Here is a 20,862-nt window from a genome sequence, read left to right on the forward strand (position 1 = left end):
TGTGAGCTCCTTACACATACTCAATTCCTTGCCTAAATGCCTCTGCATGTGAGCATAGCTACCTGTATTAGTTAACGGCCTAATAATCCCCAAATTTGCTGATTAAAAGCATGCTCAAGGCTGGCATTTGCTAATAATAATTCACACTTTTTGTACAAAGATCTACTGGAGCAATTGAAAGATGGTGATCTCAGGATGTGATTTGCATCAAGTCTTTTAGAGACACAAGCATCAGCCTTTTCTTTCGCTCCCTTCCTACTCATCAATGCTCATCTTTTGCGGGTCTCAATGAAATGAATCTCGACTTCAAAATCTTGGCACATGAAGAGATAATCATCGCAGAAGTGTTTATGTATTCAGAGGTCAAATTTTCCTATATTCAGATTCTTGATATGAACATTAACTGATGCTCTTGACCTATATGTGGATGGTTTAATACATTGTGCTGCTGTTGCATTGTTGAATAATTGGATAATTGGATAAATAAGCAGGTGTACAGGTGCTCCTGTTAAAGTGGATGCTGAGTGTGTGAATATATATACAGTGAGGAAAATAAGTATTTGAACACCCTGCTATTTTGCAAGTTCTCCCACTTAGAAATCATGGAGGGGTCTGAAATTGTCATCGTAGGTGCATGTCCACTGTGAGAGACATAATCTAAAAAAAAAATCCAGAAATCACAATGTATGATTTTTTTTAACTATTTATTTGTATGATACAGCTGCAAATAAGTATTTGAACACCTGAGAAAATCAATGTTAATATTTGGAACAGTAGCCTTTGTTTGCAATTACAGAGGTCAAACGTTTCCTGTAGTTTTTCACCAGGTTTCCACACACCACTGCAGGAGGGATTTTGGCCCACTCCTCCACACAGATCTTCTCTAGATCAGTCAGATTTCTGGCCTGTCGCTGAGAAACACGGAGTTTGAGCTCCCTCCAAAGATTCTCTATTGGGTTTAGGTCTGGAGACTGGCTAGGCCACGCCAGAACCGTGATATTGTCGCTGTCAGGCGGAATCCTCGTATCTCCAAAACCGTTATTTTTCAGGAAATGAAAAAAACACCGTACCTTATCTGCAGTGCACAGGGTTTAGTCCGCGTTGCAGTGGATTGTCTTGCGCTAAATTCCTGTCCTCAGACGAGCACCAGAACTAGCGGGGGTCAAGATTTTTTTTTTCTTTGAGCCCAGTGTTTTGAAGACATTTACCTCAGAAGACGTGTTGATTCGTTGCGACTCTCATTAAGGAGAAATATGCCGTGAAGCTCTCCAGCGGAGTGAGGAAGAGGTGGACAGTTGAAGTGTCCAATGGAGTTATGAGATTTGCGCTCAAGCTATTTTCAAGACTTTAGATTGGTTAATAACTTGTAAAAATAACAGACCTACGTGGGGACTGACCAATAGCATCGATATGTGAAAAAATATGAAATTGACCAAATTTGGACATACGAGGTTTCCGCCCGACAGCGACGATATGCTTCTTACAGAGCCACTCCTTGGTTATCCTGGCTGTGTGCTTCAGGTCATTGTCATGATGGAAGACCCAGCCTCAACCCATCTTCAATGCTCTAACTGAGGGAAGGAGGTTGTTCCCCAAAATCTTGCAATACATGGCCCCGGTCATCCTCTCCTTAATACAGTGCAGTCGCCCTGTCCCATTGCAGAAAAACACCCCCAAAGCATGATGCTACCACCCCCATGCTTCACAGTAGGGATGGTGTTCTTGGGATGGTACTCATCATTCTTCTTCCTCCAAACACGTTTAGTGGAATTATGACCAAAATGTTCTATTTTGGTCTCATCTGACCACATGACTTTCTCCCATGACTCCTCTGGATCATTAAAATGGTCATTGGCAAACTTAAGACGGGCCTGGACATGTGCTGGTTTAAGCAGGGGAACCTTCCGTGCAATGCATGATTTCAAACCATGACGTCTTAGTGTATTACCAACAGTAACCTTGGAAACAGTGGTCCCAGCTCTTTTCAGGTCATTGACCAGCTCCTCCCGTGTAGTTCTGGGCTGATTTCTCACCTTTCTTAGGATCATTGAGACCCCACGAGGCGAGATCTTGCATGGAGCTCCAGTCCGAGGGAGATTGACAGTCATGTTTAGCTTCTTCCATTTTCTAATGATTGCTCCAACAGTGGACCTTTTTTCACCAAGCTGCTTGGCAATTTCCAGCCTTGTGGAGGTGTACAATTTTGTCTCTAGTGTCTTTGGACAGCTCTTTGGTCTTGGCCATGTTAGTAGTTGGATTCTTACTGATTGTATGGGGTGGACAGGTGTCTTTATGCAGCTAACAACCTCAAACAGGTGCATCTAATTTAGGATGGAGTGGAGGTGGACATTTTAAAGGCAGACTAACATGTCTTTGAGGGTCAGAATTCTAGCTGATAGACAAGTGTTCAAATACTTATTTGCCGCTTTATCATACAAACAAATAAAAAATCATATATTTTGATTTCTGGATTTTTTTTTTTTTTTTAGATTATGTCTCTCACAGTGGACATGCACCTACGATGACAATTTCAGACAACTCTATGATTTCCAAGTGGGAGAACTTGCAAAATAGCAGGGTGTTCAAATACTTATTTTCCTCACTGTATATGTGAGTGATGGCTAGCCGGTTTGGCCCGATCCCAAAGTATAGTGATTGTTGTACAAATTGGTGAAAAAGTTGATGCTGGCTATGATAGAAAAGTGTCAGGACACATAGTACATCACAGCTCACTGGCTATGAGGCTGAGTAGCTGCAGACTGGTCAGAGTGCCCATTCTGACTCCTGATCACTACTGAAAGTGCCATCAGTAGGTTTGTGAGCATAAGAACTGGATCCTGGCGTGATACGGGAAGGTGGCCTTTTTCTTTACGTCGTGTTACTGGAAAGAGAAGACACACAGGGGACCTACACAATATTAGGCAGGTGGTTGTAATGTTATGGCTGATCTGTGTGCATATAAATCATGCCCCAGACACTCAACTAATAGTTATTGTGTATTCGTTCATAAAGTGTAATATTTAGCCTCTATATCTTCTTTTTCTCAGCCAAGAGGCATGTTAAATATTACGAGTACAGATATTTCTTGAAGACAATGTAGTGACATTCTGTCATGTAGCAGCTCGCTGTCTTTTCATTCTTAACCATGGCTGTCACTATCTATTCCCTGATACTTATTGTAGAGACCTTGAAGGCATTTTACAATGCTGGAAGACAGTAAAAATCATTGTAAATGCTGCAGTAAATGCAGCCCCTCCCTCCCGGCTTGCGTCTGTCTTACCGACCCAAGCCTCTGTATCTATGCCTTTCTTTAATAATTGACTATTACACTCGTTGCTTCTCACCTTATTGTCTTCTTACCTTCACCTATTATACACTAGTCTCTCTTATCTGTCTCTCCTCACAAGTCTGTGCAGTCATCCAATAACATATTTTCTCTTTTCCATGTCCCATTTTTATTCTGTGACAGTTTGTGCCATTTACATTTCAGCAAATAGCAGAGAGCTTTAGCAGAAAGGCCAGGGCAGGTGAGTGAGGATGTGTATTCACTTTCCTTCTCCTGCCCCACAGGATCGAGCAGCAGGATCATTTTAAAGAAGTTGATATTTATCATTTTCAATGAAACCTTTAGTGGTTTTCAACACATGCGTTGTGTTGTTAACCTATCAGTAACCCAGCACGTTTCAAACGCAGTGGTCTCTATATTTTACAAAGAAAGATTTGTTGTTATAAGTTATATGGCTTGAAACGCCTTGTTGCTGAGAGAGAAGCAAGAGGAAAATATCCACTGGCTCGAGCCGATCATAACGTTGCACTAATTCACATAACCACTCTTTGCATTCGTGTTGAGCAGAAAATAATCTCGGAAAGCACAGCATGTTAAGCTTTGCGTTAGATGGGCTATAGAAGCAAAAGACTGCATCAGGTTTGGTCTGCCAAGAGCAAGAATCTGATGCTATAGCAGACACAGGTTCAGAGAATAGTGTGAAATTGCATAACCTCAACGACTAGGTTTGTCTGCTGTTGCTGTATTAACTTGTAGTAGCTAGTTTTGTACTAGCATGAGGATATTGGCTGGAGACTACAAACCACTTCTACACAGTAAGTTGTGTTGGATAAGGACATCTGCTGAATGTAAATATAGATACAGATGTCTTCCTGTCTTCCTGTCTTGATCTAGATCCTGACTACTGTAGGTCAGTCCTATATGATACACATTACTCTATACTATTTACAACATCCACTAGAGCTCACCGCAGTGCACATGTCTAAATTAAAATGGTTTCCTTTTTGGTTTGAATGATTCAGGAACAGAAGGTGTGAGATGCTCGAGTTCCTTCTCTGTGTGTGGCCTCATTTTTCAGCTTAGGTGGATTTATATTCCTGCAAAATTACAGCTCATTTCATTACAATTATTATTACACTTCTCTACCAGGGCTCTTAAATTGGCTCTCATATTCATCCCAGCTGCATTTGGATTTTTTACAGTACAGAAATACCTCATAAGTATTTCTGTAAATATGGGCAGAAAGCATTAAGGCATGTAGAAGCATTATGGCATGGTTTGTAGTTACTGTGAAGGTCTCACAAAATGCATCCAAATATTGATGTGTTCTTTTGATTTCACATTACGTGAAGCTATGAGAAAAGAAATGTTGCTATGTTTTTCTCAACCCTTATAACCCTTAATGAAGATGCTATTTTGGTACGTTTCTGATGAAGTTTAAAACGTTCAGGAAACATTTTTCCACAAGCATCTCTCTATACTGTACATTTGTACAGTATACAGTAAATGTACATGTACTGTACTGTACATGTACATTTACTGTGCCTTTACTCTCGGGCAAGTCAAGCAACCTGTGTTTATTTAGCACATTTCAAGACAACAAGAAATGACATCCATAGGACTGTACAGTAACATCAGTCAAATCAGACAGCAACGAAGTAAAATGAAATAAAACAATAAAAGTAGAAAAAGGAATAAAAAGCATTGAGATTCAGAACCAGAGATTAAAAAAAGACATGAAGAAAACTCAGTACTGCAGATTTTATAAAGACTAAAAAGCTGAAGAATAAATAAATGTTTAAATTGGATTTTAAAATGTTTACTGTGTGTGCTTGGTCTTTAGAATAAAAATAAGGGGTTGATTTATAATCTTTAAGCTGCCATAGGAAAAATTCATGCCATGCAGAAATTTTTAGAATAAATCCTTCAGCGTCAATCTTTTTTGACCAGTAGGCAGTGAAGGCAGGCCAGTGTAGGAGAGATGCTATTTCTCTGTTTTTAATCAGGTGCTGTTCAGGATTCTAGCAGCTATATTTTAGATCACTTAATCACAGGACATAGTTGACCGACAATCCCATGTAGAGGGAATGGCAATAATCAGTGTGAGGAGAAATAAAAGCACGAAATACAGTATTCAGATCTCTGAAAAACAAGTGTTTTACCTGTTTATCAAATAATTCAAGGACCAGATCACATATCCTCTGCCCCAGCCATGTTCAGAGGTCTGAGTATGTGTTTGTATTTAAAAAAAAAAGTTAAGTAAAATACTGTAAAAGTAAGCAGCTTTTGTGAGTTATGCAGCTTGTCTGTTTTGGGATTTTAATAGAGCAATAAACCAGTGGCTAGATGATAATAAAAGATTAATGTCCTCAGTGGCTTAGGCAACAATTCCTTTATACCAGTAGGGAGGTGCTTACTGTATGTATTATAACCTGAGTACATTGGATATAGTCCAGAGCATCCTCGTTAAGAGATGGTCACAAATACAGGGTTAATGGGAATCCATGGTTTCCAGATGCCAGTATGATTAGCTGGCACTGCACAGAACGAGGGTTTGCTTAGGGGTGGGACTCATACTCACAATTCAGATAGAAGACCTCCACACCATGGGTCATGTGATTTTTGTTCATTCAGATTTGCTATGTTCATAAATTTGCAGTTTTTATTAATGGGTTCTTAAGGTACCATCAATCAAGTAGCAAAGAGAGCCACTTTTTGAATGCATGGCATGTTATTGTGCAGGAATACCTGCCAAAAGGGAGATGATGCATATTTTTTCATGAGTACAAGCACACACTTGCTCCAGAAAGGTAAGCTAATTACTTTGTCTGATAAAAACGGTAGGTAACATGACTTATTGAGGCTAAGACATTACTTGGTTGGCTGCACTGAACACAGACCTGTACACGTTCAGCACACCCAATGCAACCAAAGTGCTGTTCAGTTGAATAAAACCACGGACCCCCAGATGTGACTGATCATTCCAATACTACAAGTAATGACAGTGTAACATTACAGTGCATAATCTTTAGCAGAACTTGTGTTGGAGTTTTATAAGGGTTCACCTGTGTACATCCCCCAACTCCCTGACTCGCACATGGGCAGTAAATTCTTAACATCACCATGCTACTTTTCCCTTTCTACCCGCACTGCAACTGCTGTGTGTGCATCTACACTGGCATGATAACAGTAATGATATGGCAAAGCTCCAGCCCATGAAAGCTATTAAAGAATGATTCATGTGCCCATGTGCTTTTAATGGCATCTTCTGTTAGACATCAATAATACCGGATGAATGTGGAGAGAAGTATGAAATTGGGGTAAGAGAAAAAGGAGTGATGACAGGAAGAAATCAGTCTGACCTCTGTCCTTTGTCACAGGCATTTCATCAATCACCTACACACTTGTCACATTGAGGAATATGTAGGTCATATGTACAGACGGGTGACAAATTAAAGGAAACCAACAGCGTGTGTTTTAGTAGAGTGTTGGGCCACCAGGAGCTGCCAGAACAGCTTCAGTGCGCCTTGACATAGATTCTCTGGAACTGTCCTGGAGGGATGAACACCATTCTTTCAAAAGATGCACTATATGACCGAAAGTTTGTGGATACCTGGGCATCATACCCACAAGTGCTTTAAACTACTTATTCCAGTCTCCTTTTAGTGTTATGATAACCTCCATTCTTCTGAGAAGACTTTATTGTAGATTGTAGAACGTGGCTATGGCAAGAGCATTATAGAGGTCAGGCACTGATGTTGGGGGAGGAGGTCTAGGGTGCAGTCAGTGTTCCAGTTCATCTCAGTGGGGTTGGGGTCAGGGCTCTGTCATGGACACTCAAGTTCTTCAAATCCAACCTTCCAAACCAATGTCTTCACGGACTCTTCTCTTTGTGCACTGTATTGCGTTGTATTGAGTTGCACTGACCTTTTTCTTTAAGGGGCAAGTGGGCCCAAATAATGACTGATGTCCCTATATATACTGTGTGTGTAGCCACAGCGTTTGCTGTAAAGCCATAACCCTTGTTGCCATGTTCCAGCTTAGTGAGGTGGGCATATCGTAGCCAGTAAAAGGTCAGTTAGCCTGCTCTTTTCAGCACAGCCGACGTACACCACAGTAAGTGGTCTCACAGGGTTAAGAGGTTAACGCCTGTTTTTTTTTTTTTTTTTTTATTTTGCTGATGAGTTGTTTACTGTAACAAGCTTAAAGATTTCTATCCTTTGTTTCCTGCAGGTTATCTGGGATGAATATGCCATCTCCTATTGTCAGCAACAAGAACTGGCTGAGGCTACACTTTGTAACTGACAGCAACCATCGATACAGAGGTTTTAGTGCTCATTATCAAGGTAAGCTGACATTTTAATTACTTGAAATATCCCTCCATAGGGCTGCAGTAAACAAGTAAACCTTTGAAACTGTCCATTTCCTATCACTTTAGCTAGATCTTTGCTATTCCAGGAACAGGAAGTGTACTTTACACCTCAGATGATTCCGTAATGTTTATGTCGTTCAATATGAATTATTTCTTTTTTATTTTATACCTTTTTTGTTTCTTTACTTTGCTCAATTAAGACCATTTAAGTTCCTTTACTCAAAACATTAAGAGACAGATATTTCAATGCTTGCTTATACTGTTCCAAAATAGAGTGCCTTTACAAATGCAACAGAATTGTAAGTAAATAATTCAGCAAGAAGTTTTTTCTTTGGAAATAGCTGTCTCTTGTTTCTTCTTTGCTCATCAAAAGCTGCTTATCTATTAATTTACAGCAGATCATCCAAAGCCATAGTCGTCTCATGTGTCTGGCTGTGTATTGTTTGTGATCGACATCGAGCACATATTTACCATAAATTCAACTCAGTGAATCATTGATTTGACCAGATGTGTTTTGTGTGAAATATGAAAGTGTTTGCCAACCCTTACATACTGAAATATGTTGACGATCAATTTTAAATATATTGTAAGCCTGATAATGCAACTAGTCTGTGGTGGGTTTTAAGGCTGTTTTCTGCTATGAATTCTGGTGAAATTGCGAGTTTCTCAGCACATTAGACTTAATTGCTGAAAATTTGACACATTTTTACACAGATGCAAATATTATTAATTAGCTGAAATGTTATGAAAAAAAGTTTTCAACCAGCCCATTGGAATTTATATCAGAGGTGATCAAGTAAATGCTTCTGCAAATTTCATGAACAGAAGAGGTGTGTTTTTCTGACTTACACCGTCAGGTCCAAAGCAGCCGTGGACTGCATGTTATTTTATTTTTATGATCATTTTTGCCGCCCAGTTTCAATTCAGAGCTGTTATATTCTATAGCTTGGCGTATCTGCCACAGCTAATAAAGTCTTTCTTTTGTAGACACTCCTGCCAAAAACTCATTGGTCCTTTGGGTAGAGTGTATAAGCTTGTTCAGATAAAATTCACTCTCAGCCTGAGGGAATAATTAATTTGACTGGACTCCACTATGTTTCTGTCAAAAAATGTCAAAAGCATATACTTAAACTATAACTCCATTAATACTAATACATGTGCTGCATACACTTATTCATTTAGTGCAAAAGTTTGGTCTGAATTCTGTTTGTTACATTAGTTAGAATTTTATGTACAGGCATATACTGAAACCAGGTACATTTCATGAGTCATGTGTCATACTATGCATCGAAATGGTGTAGAACTGAAGAAAAGTACAGTGTTTGACAGATAGATAGATAGATAGATAGATAGATAGATAGATAGATAGATAGATAGAAGTTCCACGGTAATACATTGAATTCTTTATAATTTAGTTATTAAATAGTTTTACAGCTTTAAAGGTACATTGGAACCATTTTTAATAAGTATATAAATCATGCATATGTTAAAATATGCTTGCTTTTCCATGAACATGTAGAAGGTTAAGAATATATATATAATGTATGCACAGATTAAAACATTACTCCATTTCCTCTAACCTGAAACAGTGCTTCACCCAGAATAGTGTAATTTCTATTTGCTTCGCTCTGGTGGAGCACATGTCAGGGAAACAGAGGTGTCCTTGGTGTCATGGGAATGTATAGTGATAACATTAGCTAGCCGGATTAATTATGTTTGTGCACCAAGCAATATTAAAGCTAAAGCTTAGTGTGACCTCTACTCAGTTATTATTAGTCTTTTGACTAATACGTTCATTCTCCATTCAGCTCATCCTCATGTTTTGTATTGACTAGTGTAGGTTATGTATGGTGACTAATTATTACTGTTAAATTATTCAATGGTGCAAGATTCCAATGGAAAAAAGTATAATGGTTGCATCAAAAAAATTAGCAATGGTAATCATTTGTCTAGTACCTGAAGTATACTTTATTTACGACAGATTTTGGGAATCTGTTGATAGTTTGTTGAGTACAAATGTAAATATAGAGGCAAGAGACTAGAGGACTAGAGAGTACAGGCTAGAAAGTACAGACTAGAAAGTTATGTATCAATAAAATTCAAAATACTGACAACTAGATAATGAATGGAAAAAGGTTTAATGGCAGACATACTGTACACAGTGAGTGAAGCAACTATTTTGGATCTTATTATGTAAAATCTGCAAGACTACCATTTTATTTATAAGACTACCTTATTATGTAAAATCTGCAACTCTAGCTAAACTACCACACCAGCATTAAAGACAGTACATAGATAAGCTTTATAGTTATGTTCTGGTGGTGTCTCTTTGGTGGGCCATGATCTATGAAGAGACTTCAGTGTAGTCAGCTTTGGCATTGATAGAGATCACAGAGGATGCTGATGACTATTTGTGGACAGATTTCAGTGGAAATCACACTAAAGATCCAGTTACATGTGGGTGTGATATTCTTTTGGCCATATAGTGTACTGTCTGACTTGGTGTTTTAATGGTGGTGCTGTAGGATCATTAGTTATCTGGTGAATGTGAAGGACACAGCATGATGTATCATTTTCACCATTATAAACTAATTTTGTTAGCCCTCAAACTCTGTGGATGGGGCGGAGTCATAATGGCTAAATCTAAACTACCACACCAGCACTGAAGACAGTACATAGAGAATCTTTATATAATTGTTATGTTCTGATGGTTTCTCTTTGGTGGTTCATGATCCGTGGGAATGACTTTGGCATTGATAGAGAAGACAGAGGAAGCTGATCATTCTTTGTGGATAGTTCTCAGTGAAATCACACTGAAGGTCCAGTTGAGCTACAGGTGAGTTAGCTTGTCCAGAAAGCATGGACAAAATGTCCAGAGAGAATGTCCAAAATGAAAGTCCTGAGAGAATGTCCAGAGAATATGTCCAGAGAGAATGTCCTGAGCAATTTTCTGATTAAAGCTAAGAGTGGTGTTCTGGAGAGTCTGTCTTTAAAGACTGCCGCATTGGAGGAAAGAGTCCAGGTGTTGTGGACAGCCTGGTTGTTGGTCCTTAAAGGGTATTAATGACCAACTTAGACAGGCAGAACATTTCCAAGTAGGGTTTAGGAGTTTCCTTGTATCTTGTATTTAGTTTTATAATCAATAAATACAAACTAACTCATACATGACATAAGAGTGTTAATGCTCATAATGCTGTATAATCTTCAGTAACAGCAAGTGTAATGACAGCGACACTTCCAATCAGAAGCTTTAAACATCTGGAATTTCTTTTTTTATTAAAGCAAAACCGGACAAATTTAAGGAAAGGTTTTCTGAATGCGTCGTTACTAATCAACAATTTCTCAGCGATATTGCATGCTTTTTTTTTATTTAAATTTTTTATTATTATATAAGGTGTTTATTAGCGCTCGCAATAGCTCGAAATTGGCATAAATAACAAATTGCATATTGTAATATTTAGAGATTAAACATATTCATTAAATACTGTATTTTCATACTTTCCAAGAATGTTATCTATGTAACAGCTCAATCCAGACTTTGTTGGGTGTTTTATGTAATCTAATGTCTATAATATTTTTGAAGAAACAAACATTCCTACCATTTAGTGTCCAACCCTATCAGCTGTAGCTTCAGACTGTTTTTCTTTTTCTTTTTTTTTTAACTACAGAATTACAGAGTTTTAATTAGTGTAACGAAACTCTCTTATCAGGATGACTGAAGAGAATAGATGATTGACTGATTTATATTAATTAAAAAGTTGTTTCATACCTAATAGATGTAGCATAATTTAGCACTGATAGCGTGATTGCACTGTCTTACATTATGGAGTCATTAGGTGGTACTTAATGTGTAATATATTCATAGCAGAAATTTATATCAGCGTTTGAATAATAATGATGCATTGCCTGCTGAAGGGTCCTGGGTTAATTGATCCAAGATAATTATCATTATCCGTTTTATTAAAAATACTGCTAGGTCCTGTGAAACAGACTTCACTGTTGGCCAGATCCACTGCCATTTTTACCCAGTATATTTCTAGCATATTGATCAGTTATTTATTTACAGTCATTATGCAGTGAATATTTTGAATGATTATGTTACTACACTGAAACTAATAGGAAAGTAATATAGTTAAGAGAAGAGGAATGTGCATTTGGAAAACAGGATAAAAAACTTTATTTTGATTTAAACAGGTGCTTAGTTTAGATTTTTTTCAGTATATTTATTTTACATGTTACATGTTACATGCTGTATCAAAAGCATATATATCTGTAATGAGTCTGTCTGTGTTTCTGCCCTGTTTCTGTCTGCTGTCTTTCCCTGTTGTTAATTGTTTGCTCCGCCCACTCATTGGTTACCACGGACATTAATTGAACTCCATCTCTCCTTCAGGTGTGTTGTCTTTGTCTCTGATTGTTTCTGCGCTGTGATTGGTTCCTGTCTGTTATTTATACTCTGTTTGTTCACTTCCCTGGGGTTGGTCGTTCTGTTACGGCGGGACAAAGGCGAGTGAGGATCCAAATGCAGTTTTAAAGTTTTAATCATCCAAAACACAAAAACAGCTGAACAGACAGGCAGACAGAACAAAGCAGAAAACAGAGCTAGCAACGGGAACAGGAACAAGTTCGTGTTGTGGTGAGGCTGACAGGTGGCCAGGGAGGAGGTGCTCTGAACCAATAAGTAGGGACAGGAGAGGGAGAGACAGCAGACAGAAACAGGGAGACAAAACTAGGGACTGACAGAGCAGATAGGCAGAGCAGTTCGGTACCAAGCCCTTCAGGCAGGACAGAGAGTCTACGGGGCTTGGGCGCAACCATACTCGCTGGTTCCGTCGGCCCGGTCGGTTCGGCCGGCTCCAACGGCCCGGTCGGTTCGGCCGGCTCCGTCGGCCCGGTCGGTTCGGCCGGCTCCGTCGGCGGGTTCGGGTGCTTCATCAGGTTCGGGTGCGTCGGCGGGTTCGGGTGCGTCGGCGGGTTCGGGTGCTTCAGGTGCTCCAGCAGGTGCCGTAGGGATGCCGGCCGCCCGAACCGACACCATCGGGGTATCCATTAGTTTGGCGATCAGCCGGTTCACACGGGCCTTGACCGAGCTTTCCGGTCTGGCATCCTTGTGGACAGGCTCGGTCACCGGCGTACAAAGGCCTGGGTTGGGCCGAGGTACTGTAGGGGTTTCGGGCGTGCGTGGCTGGCCTGGCTCTGTAGCCCACGGACCCCGATGCCTACCTTCCCCCCCAAAAAAAATATTTAGGGCCAGTGTCCGTCTCTGCCCTACAGACGGCTAGGGAGGACCCGCCCAGGAGCAATGCTAAGTTGGCCAGGTCTGTGAAAGGCCCCACCTCTCGGCCCAATGGCATTAGGTAGCTTATCGAGTCTCGCAATCCATGCCGGAACATGTCCTTAAGGGCCCTCTCCCCAAAGTCCACCTGATTACACAGGTCCAGGAACACCTCCACATATTCCTCAAGTGGGGAATCCCCCTGACATAAACAGAGCAAGATTTCTGCTGGATCCATTTGTGGTTGGTCGTTCTGTATTGATGCAGGACAAAGGCGAGTGAGGATCCAAATGCAGATTTAGAGTTTTAATAATCCAAAACACAAAAAACGGCTGAACGGACAGGCAGACAGAACAAGGCAGCAAACCGAGCTAACAGGAAACGGGAACAGGCACACCAACATCCAACATGCAAAAACGACCAACCCCAGGGAAGTGAACAAACAGAGTATAAATAACAGACAGGAACCAATCACAGCGCAGAAACAATCAGAGACTAAGACAACACACCTGAAGGAGAGATGGAGTTCAATTAATGTCCGTGGTAACCAATGAGTGCGCGGAGCAAACAATTAACAACAGGGAAAGACAGCAGACAGAAACAGGGCAGAAACACAGACAGACTCATTACAATATCTATGCTTTAGACCAGATATTGCTTTAATACCCTCCATTGCTGTTCTGATGCCATATTGGTTTACTCCATGAATCGCTGGAGTAGCTTCCAACACAGACCTTCATTTTTTTTATTCATTTCTTTTCACTGTAACCCATAATTATAAAGCTTAATACATAAAATCTATGAACTGTTATCATTATTAAAACTCACAAAAAAAGAGCAAGAACAATATCACAGAGATTAAGTTCTGTCTGCTCGATTTCTAAACCCTCTGTGTGACAAGAACTTTATTTTAAAGCTTATTTTAAAGCTACGGGATGTTAGCGCTTAAAAAAATGTTATTACAAACTATTGGGAGAAAAAAGTTTTGGAACATACTGATTGTATAAACATTTAGATAGAATTCAAGTCTACATTCCAAACTGCACAATGAATACTAAGTAGTATGGTCTACTTAATAATGACCCGAAAATAATAACTCTCGCAACACTATCAGATGCCTCAGTGATACCACGGTGTAACTATCCCCATTCTGTGACATCGTAAACAGCAGATATCCAACAAAACACACTCTGTACAAAGCCTTGGTAATTACACAGTGTGTGATTATTACATGTTCTCCAGGGCTGAGAGTCACAGATATTCCAGTTAACTTTAGCTAGCTCATTAAAATTTAATGTAAAGTACAAAACCACATTTTTTTTGTCTGAGCACAGAGCTCAAAACACTTACTCTACCATCCTGAGACTGAACTTTTAAGTGTAAAGGTAAATGTAAAAATGCTGAACCACACCTTCACTTTCTGTAGTTCAACTAACTATAATACAAATGATATAAAATTATTAAATGAACTCTTATCTTCACTATATTACCAACTTTGTTGACACCTAACCATCACAACTATGTGTGGTTGCCAAAAATGTAAAAACACACAATTGTATGGAACATCTTTGTGTGTTGTAGCATTTCGATTTCCCTTCACTGGAACTACAGTAAAAGGTCTAAACCTGTTCCAGGATGACAATACTCCTGTGGCACCTGTGTACAACACAAGCTCCACGGATGTCAAGGTTGGAGTTGAAGAACGTGAGTGGCCTGCACAGGGCCCTGACCTCAGCCCCACTGAACACCTTCAGGATTAATTGGAACTATGATTGCTCCACAGGCCTCCTCACACAACAACAGTGCCTGACCTCACTAATGCCCTTGTGGCTGAATGATCAGAAATCCCAACTGCCTTGCTCCAAATCTAGTAGAAACCCTTCCCAGAAGCATGAAGAATCAAATCGATTATGAGATGTTCATCAAGCACATATGACGGTCAGCTATCATCTACGAGGGTCCTACAAAAAAATTTGAGAATAAATAAATATATTAACTGGTCAGACAAACATTAAATTTTAATTTGCCTTGTAGCCTGTTGTCTCTCTCTCTCTCTCTCTCTCGCGCTCTCTCTCTCCCCCTCTCTCTCCCCCTCTCTCTCTCTCTCTTTCTCTCTCTCTCTCTCTCTCTCTTACTACTGGTTTTTAATTTATTTTATTAATATAGTATTAATTTCATCTGAAGGACCAATAATAGTGGCCTTTAAAGTGAAGGTTTTGAAAGGGACCTTAAAACTGTACCTTGTAAAACAATTATTAAATGTTAGTAATCCATTCTTCAAAACTTTATCATGTTTGTTCGGTGTTCAACCACTAAAATGTTCAGGTACTGTATATAGTAACCAGTTATTATCTAACGCCGTTACTGTCTCTTTTATTCCCTGTAGTTTATGAATACTTAAAATTGTTTAATTCTTTAATTTGGCAGACGCTCAAGATGTCACCTGCAATCCTCCTGCCTTAATGTGTAGAAATTAGTAATCATACAGTACATATCCAGTCCCTGGGAATTATTATAGCTAACAGCTCTTTGAGTATGTGTGTGTCTTTTCACACAGACAATCGCCTCTACAGTCAGCATAACGAGAGCCAACTGTGGTGTTTAATGTACAGAATATAACAGTATTATTAAGTTAGTACATAACATTTATTTAGGTATATGGCTTGCCATTAACGTGTGCCATCAATGGCCCCAAAGTTAAATTAAAAATATGAATTGAAATGGATTAAACAATGAATAGGAAATTAAAGCTTGTAAAGTATTTTAAATATTTTGTATTTTTATTAATAAATCTGCACAAATTGCTGAAGCTTTGTACATCCTGGCAAACTATTAATAGGTTAGTTCTGAGTTGCATTATTTATTTTATCCGAATTAGAAAACAGAATGAGAAATTTGTAATAATGGTTAATAATGTAAATTTAAATAATGAATACATGTATAATTAATAATTAATTATGCCAGTAGAACAAATGGAAAAAAAAAACATTACTGTTATTTTGACACTTGGACAGCATGAATAATGAGCCAGTAGGATCTTCAGAGCAGGGTCAGAAAAGCCGTGCACTGAACACCACTGTTTTCATTTACATGGAGACTAAAGTCAATGTTAGATGCCGCCCTCACAGTGTAAACAGCTTATGTAATGAAGCAGAGTTCACTCATCATCTATAATTTAATACCGTAGTAAGCCTCCGTCTCTCCATACTACATGTTAAGCATAAACACTCCCTGGGGTGAAGCATATGTGAAACCCTAATAGCTGCCATTAGCTCCAGAGTGCCTCAGATGATTTGAGCTAAAGAGGTTTATCCAAGTCTTCACTTAAAACTGACTTTAAAGAAGCTTTTATATGAAGTAATGCTCCACATAAGCCTGAAAGCATTAATGTTCTTATTGATCTTTGTCAATTTATCACCTCTTCTTACTGTTTCATTTAAAGTGTCCTGTTTAATGATCTAGCTGATTTAGCTAGATTTTATATAACACACCCAAAGTGAAACCAGGCAGTTTTTTTTCTACAACACGTTATAATTCCTTTGATATTGCTAAACATAGCATACAAACTCTTTCAAATACTACTTTACCAGAAGAACCGCAGATGGACATAGAAGTCTATGGAAGTTTGCGCCATTTTCAACCACAATTAGGCCACATTCTGCTTGACAAAGTTTGTGTGTGCATTTTTTACCTTATAAAGCGTGCTAATGTATTTAGGGGCAGATCACAGAAAAAGGGGGAAATGGTAATTGTGCCTCACCGTATATTCTTTTCTGTATCAGATTCATTAGCATCAGTTGGTATGTCACCGTACATGTTCCGTTTTGTTTAACCCAAATGAATTCGGATCAAGAAAATGATTGCAGATTTCTAAATGACTATTTAAACACATCTTTTAAATATTGAAATCTGACTCAAGTATTGAAAAAAGTTTCATGTGCATTACATACATTCTGAGTAAAACGTGCAGAATGTCAAGTTTACATCGATCACTGCACTGTTAATGCGCACAAGATTTGAATCTAACTGAGAAAATATACGAATTTGTGTTCACATGCCTGTATTTCTTTTTCTTCTTTACAAGATTTATATCCACACCGCCGCTTTTAATGCACTCTCAGTAATTCAGTATGAGCTCAATAGGATCAATTGTGGTGTTTACATGAACGCTTTTTAATCCGAGTGAGCCTTCAAACAGATTATTAGGTGGTATGTAAAAATAGTGAGTGTTCAGTGTTCAGGCATTGTGTGCTGGAGTATATATTATTTTTCATAGCGTTACATTTACCATTGAAGCTACAGACTTGAGTCTAGACCAAACAAACATCACTTGACCGATCTTATCAAGCACACTAAAGTAACTCACTCCAAATCTCTGCTGTCTCTCTCATACCTTTTGACACTGATGTTACTAAGCCTCTTGTATTGCTCCTTGCTTTTCCCGGTTTATTTTTTGAGGTGAAATTTTGCTTTGCCCTTTCATTCTTGCGAAATAAACCACTGCTTGTATCTTATCTGCACATGGCAGACACACATTTGCTTATTTATGATAAAAAATGTGTATCAATATGAAACAGGTTCAGGATCTAGGTGAAAAAACTATTTAGGCGAACGATGCACTTTAATACTGCTACTCCATTGGGCTGCTTGTGTCTTGCACATCTGGAGCCCTGTTCATAGCAAATGTGTCACAAACACATTCATTTCACATCCAACAGAAAACTGCAGTTTAAACAGGATTGTTTACATTTTCTTCTGTGATTACAGATGCAGTTGACAGGAACAAAAGGACCGTTTAATTACTTACTTTTATACAAAGTCGCATATTCTGTACACAGCATTTTCTTTTCAGTGCCCTAAAAATAGGAAAGGTTCCAGTACCCTGCGACCCTGTATAAGATAAGCGATACAGAATGAACGCATTAATGCCCTTCATATGATAATTTTTTTCTACCAGCATTATTAATATATTTATCTTTATCATTATTATTATATTATTATCACACTGATTTTTTCCCCCTTGATGCGTATTTATGGTTGATCGCCTTTATTTGACAGGGGCATTTTAACTGCATGCACATTTAGTAGGTGGTCCCAAGTGCATGAATAAATGTTCCATGAAGAGCTACAGTTTAAGTAAATTGAATATTAATATCAATTTTACAATGGTGGCTCAACTGGTTAGGGCTCGGTGGTTGTTTATCGGAGGGTCAGGGGTTCAAGCCCCAGCACTGCCATGATGCCACCGTTGCTATAGCATAGCTCTGACCCCAACCTCCGAAAGTTGGGATATGTGAAGAAGTCACTATAGTATAGTATAGTTTTGTATAGTGCAGAAAAGAATAGCTTTGTATATAATAATAGTGTAGTATAGCACAGTCTAGTACAGTATATATAATATATTATAATATAGTATGTAGTACAATATAGAGTAATTTACTATAGAGTTGTATATAATACAGTGTATTATAGTGTAGTATAATATAGTTTAGTGCAGTATATTATAGTCTACTTCAATGTAGTATAATGTAGTGTAGTATAGTATCATGTAAAACAGTGTAGTGTAACATACTGTAGTGTAGTGTATAATATACAGAGAGGTATTTTAAAACCTACACAATTTCCAAAGCATAAAACATAAGGAGGAAGAACCCCAGACTCCCAAGGTTTAAAATAAACTGTATCTACTATTTAGATCATATAACATATAACTATAGTGGGTCAGTCAATCATTTTATTCCTTATTTTTCTGGACACCTGTTCACTGGCATGATAGGACTGCAGTATATTATGCTAAAGTTCCCATTATCAGCATAGCCAAATAACATAGCTGGATTTTTACAGAACTTGTCAAATAAAAGCATACACTTTCCTCTAACATATAAGAATAGACTACACAGTGTGTTCAGAACAGATGTGTTCTAACACCATTGTTTGACAGGTTTGCCAAGCCATTGCTTTTCATAAGTGTTGAGGACGAGCAATAGCAATTTTTCTTTTGACTGCAACTTTTAAATAGAGTGTGCTGTCATTAAATTAAAATGTACTTTTTTTAAATGAATTTATTTAGTATCATTTTCTGCTAACCTAAAATATTTGCCTTCTCATTTGGTTTTATTTGTTTATGGAAATGGGCTACCCCACAGGGCATCCAGTAAATGTGCACTACATAATACAATATAGTTTTACTATTTAATTTATTTATTTATTTTTTTTAATTTGATTCATTTTATTATTTTTTTATATATTGTTTTGTTCTGGTTTGTTTTTTGCTTGGGAATGTTCAAGAATTTCAACTTATTGCTTTTATTATTTTTGACACTTCTCCATAATATATGATTATGATATATGGGGGGGGGGGAGAGAGAGAGAGAGAGAGAGAGAGAGAGAGAGGTGGGGAGAGAGACAGAGAGAGAGAGAGATTAGAGAGAGAGAGAGGGAGAGAGAGATAGATAGAGAGAGAGAGGGAGAGAGAGAGAGAGATAGATAGAGAGAGAGAGAGAGAGAGGGAGAGAGAGAGAGAGAGAGAGAGAGAGAGAGAGAGAGAGAGAGAGAGAGAGAGAGAGAGAGAGAGAGAGAGAGAGAGAGAGAGAGAGAGAGAGAGATAGAGAGAGAGGTGGGGAGAGAGAGAGAGAGAGAGAGAGAGAGAGAGAGAGGAGAGAGAGAGAGGGAGAGAGAGAGAGAGGGAGAGAGAGATAGAGAGAGAGGTGGGGAGAGAGAGAGAGAGAGAGAGAGAGAGAGAGAGAGAGAGAAAGAGAGAGAGAGAGAGAGAGACAGAGAGTGCAACTGCTCCCGTATTGATGATGTTTTTTTTTTTTATTTAAATCAGTTCCCCAATATCTCAATTTTATGAGTAATTGACATTTTTATAAATACGGCTTTGTTTTAATATAGCATTTCTTTTAACCATCAAGGGCCACTTTTATGGGAAAAGAGAGAAATAGAGACTTTATTCTATTTCATTAAACCATACTAATACTAAGTATGACCCACTCTGATCTCAAGACAGCTTCAGTTCTTCATGGTTTTGTATCCACCAGGTGTTGGAAACATTCCTTTAAGATTCAGTGAGCCTGTACAAACTGTTGTCTCAGATTCCTGTTCTTGGCTTTCATGAGTAGAACCTGCTGTGGTCTTCTGCCATTGCAGCTCAACCGCCTTAAGGTTCAACTTGTGCACTCTGAGATGCTATTTTGTTCACCACAGTTGTAAAGAGTGCTTATTGGAGTTACCATAGCGTTCCTGTCAGCATGAACCAGTCTGGCCTCAGGCGTTTCTGGCTAGCGATCTGAAACTCATATACAGTATATATATATTTTTTCCACACCATTCTGAGTAGTCCGTTGAACGTGACAGTCGAAGGAGATCAGCATTTTCTGAATTGCTCAACCTATGTAACAATGCCACAGACAAAGCCACTGAAATCACAGGTTTCTCTCATTCTAGTGTTTAATATGAACATTATCTGAGGCATAACTGAGTGACTGTGTACATTGTTCTGCTGACACATGATTGGCTTGTGGATGATTGGATGAATGAGCAGATGTTGAAGTGTGGCTTGTGTGCTAGGATTGATGTATTTTAGAGACATTATTCCATGATATTTCTAAAGCAGTGGTCGATTAGGTGACAACTAGACAACTAGAACTGGTGGAGATTGACAGCTAGAACTGGTGGCTTTGCATTATAGATGCATAAGCACTTACATTTATCTGACTGCTTTAAATATAGTTCCTGATTTATGGAATATAGGTTACAAATAATTCTGGTTAAAATGAAACCTGAAATTCTCTGGTCATTGTAGAGTAAAGTAAACTTTTAAACATTAACATCTCCTCCCACATGGACCACCACTATTATGGTTACTGCTAAGAATTTATATACATTTTCCATTTGCATGCGCAATGTACTTTTATATAAACTATTATA

The 20,862-nt window shown here is 38.5% G+C and overlaps 1 protein-coding gene across 3 annotated transcripts in view; it reads left to right on the top strand.

The window, feature by feature from the left end:
- Positions 1-20,862, top strand: part of csmd3b (CUB and Sushi multiple domains 3b) — a 406,848-nt gene that overhangs the window by 182,224 nt on the left and 203,762 nt on the right. For all 3 annotated transcript variants that reach the window (XM_060897477.1, XM_060897478.1, XM_060897479.1), the window contains exon 6: positions 7,520-7,632. In XM_060897477.1, coding sequence (XP_060753460.1) covers positions 7,520-7,632 — 113 coding nt within the window. The remainder of the gene's footprint in view (positions 1-7,519; positions 7,633-20,862) is intronic.

The sequence above is a fragment of the Tachysurus vachellii genome, chromosome 21 (genome assembly GCF_030014155.1).
Source record: "Tachysurus vachellii isolate PV-2020 chromosome 21, HZAU_Pvac_v1, whole genome shotgun sequence".
Classification (NCBI taxonomy): Eukaryota; Metazoa; Chordata; class Actinopteri; order Siluriformes; family Bagridae; genus Tachysurus; species Tachysurus vachellii.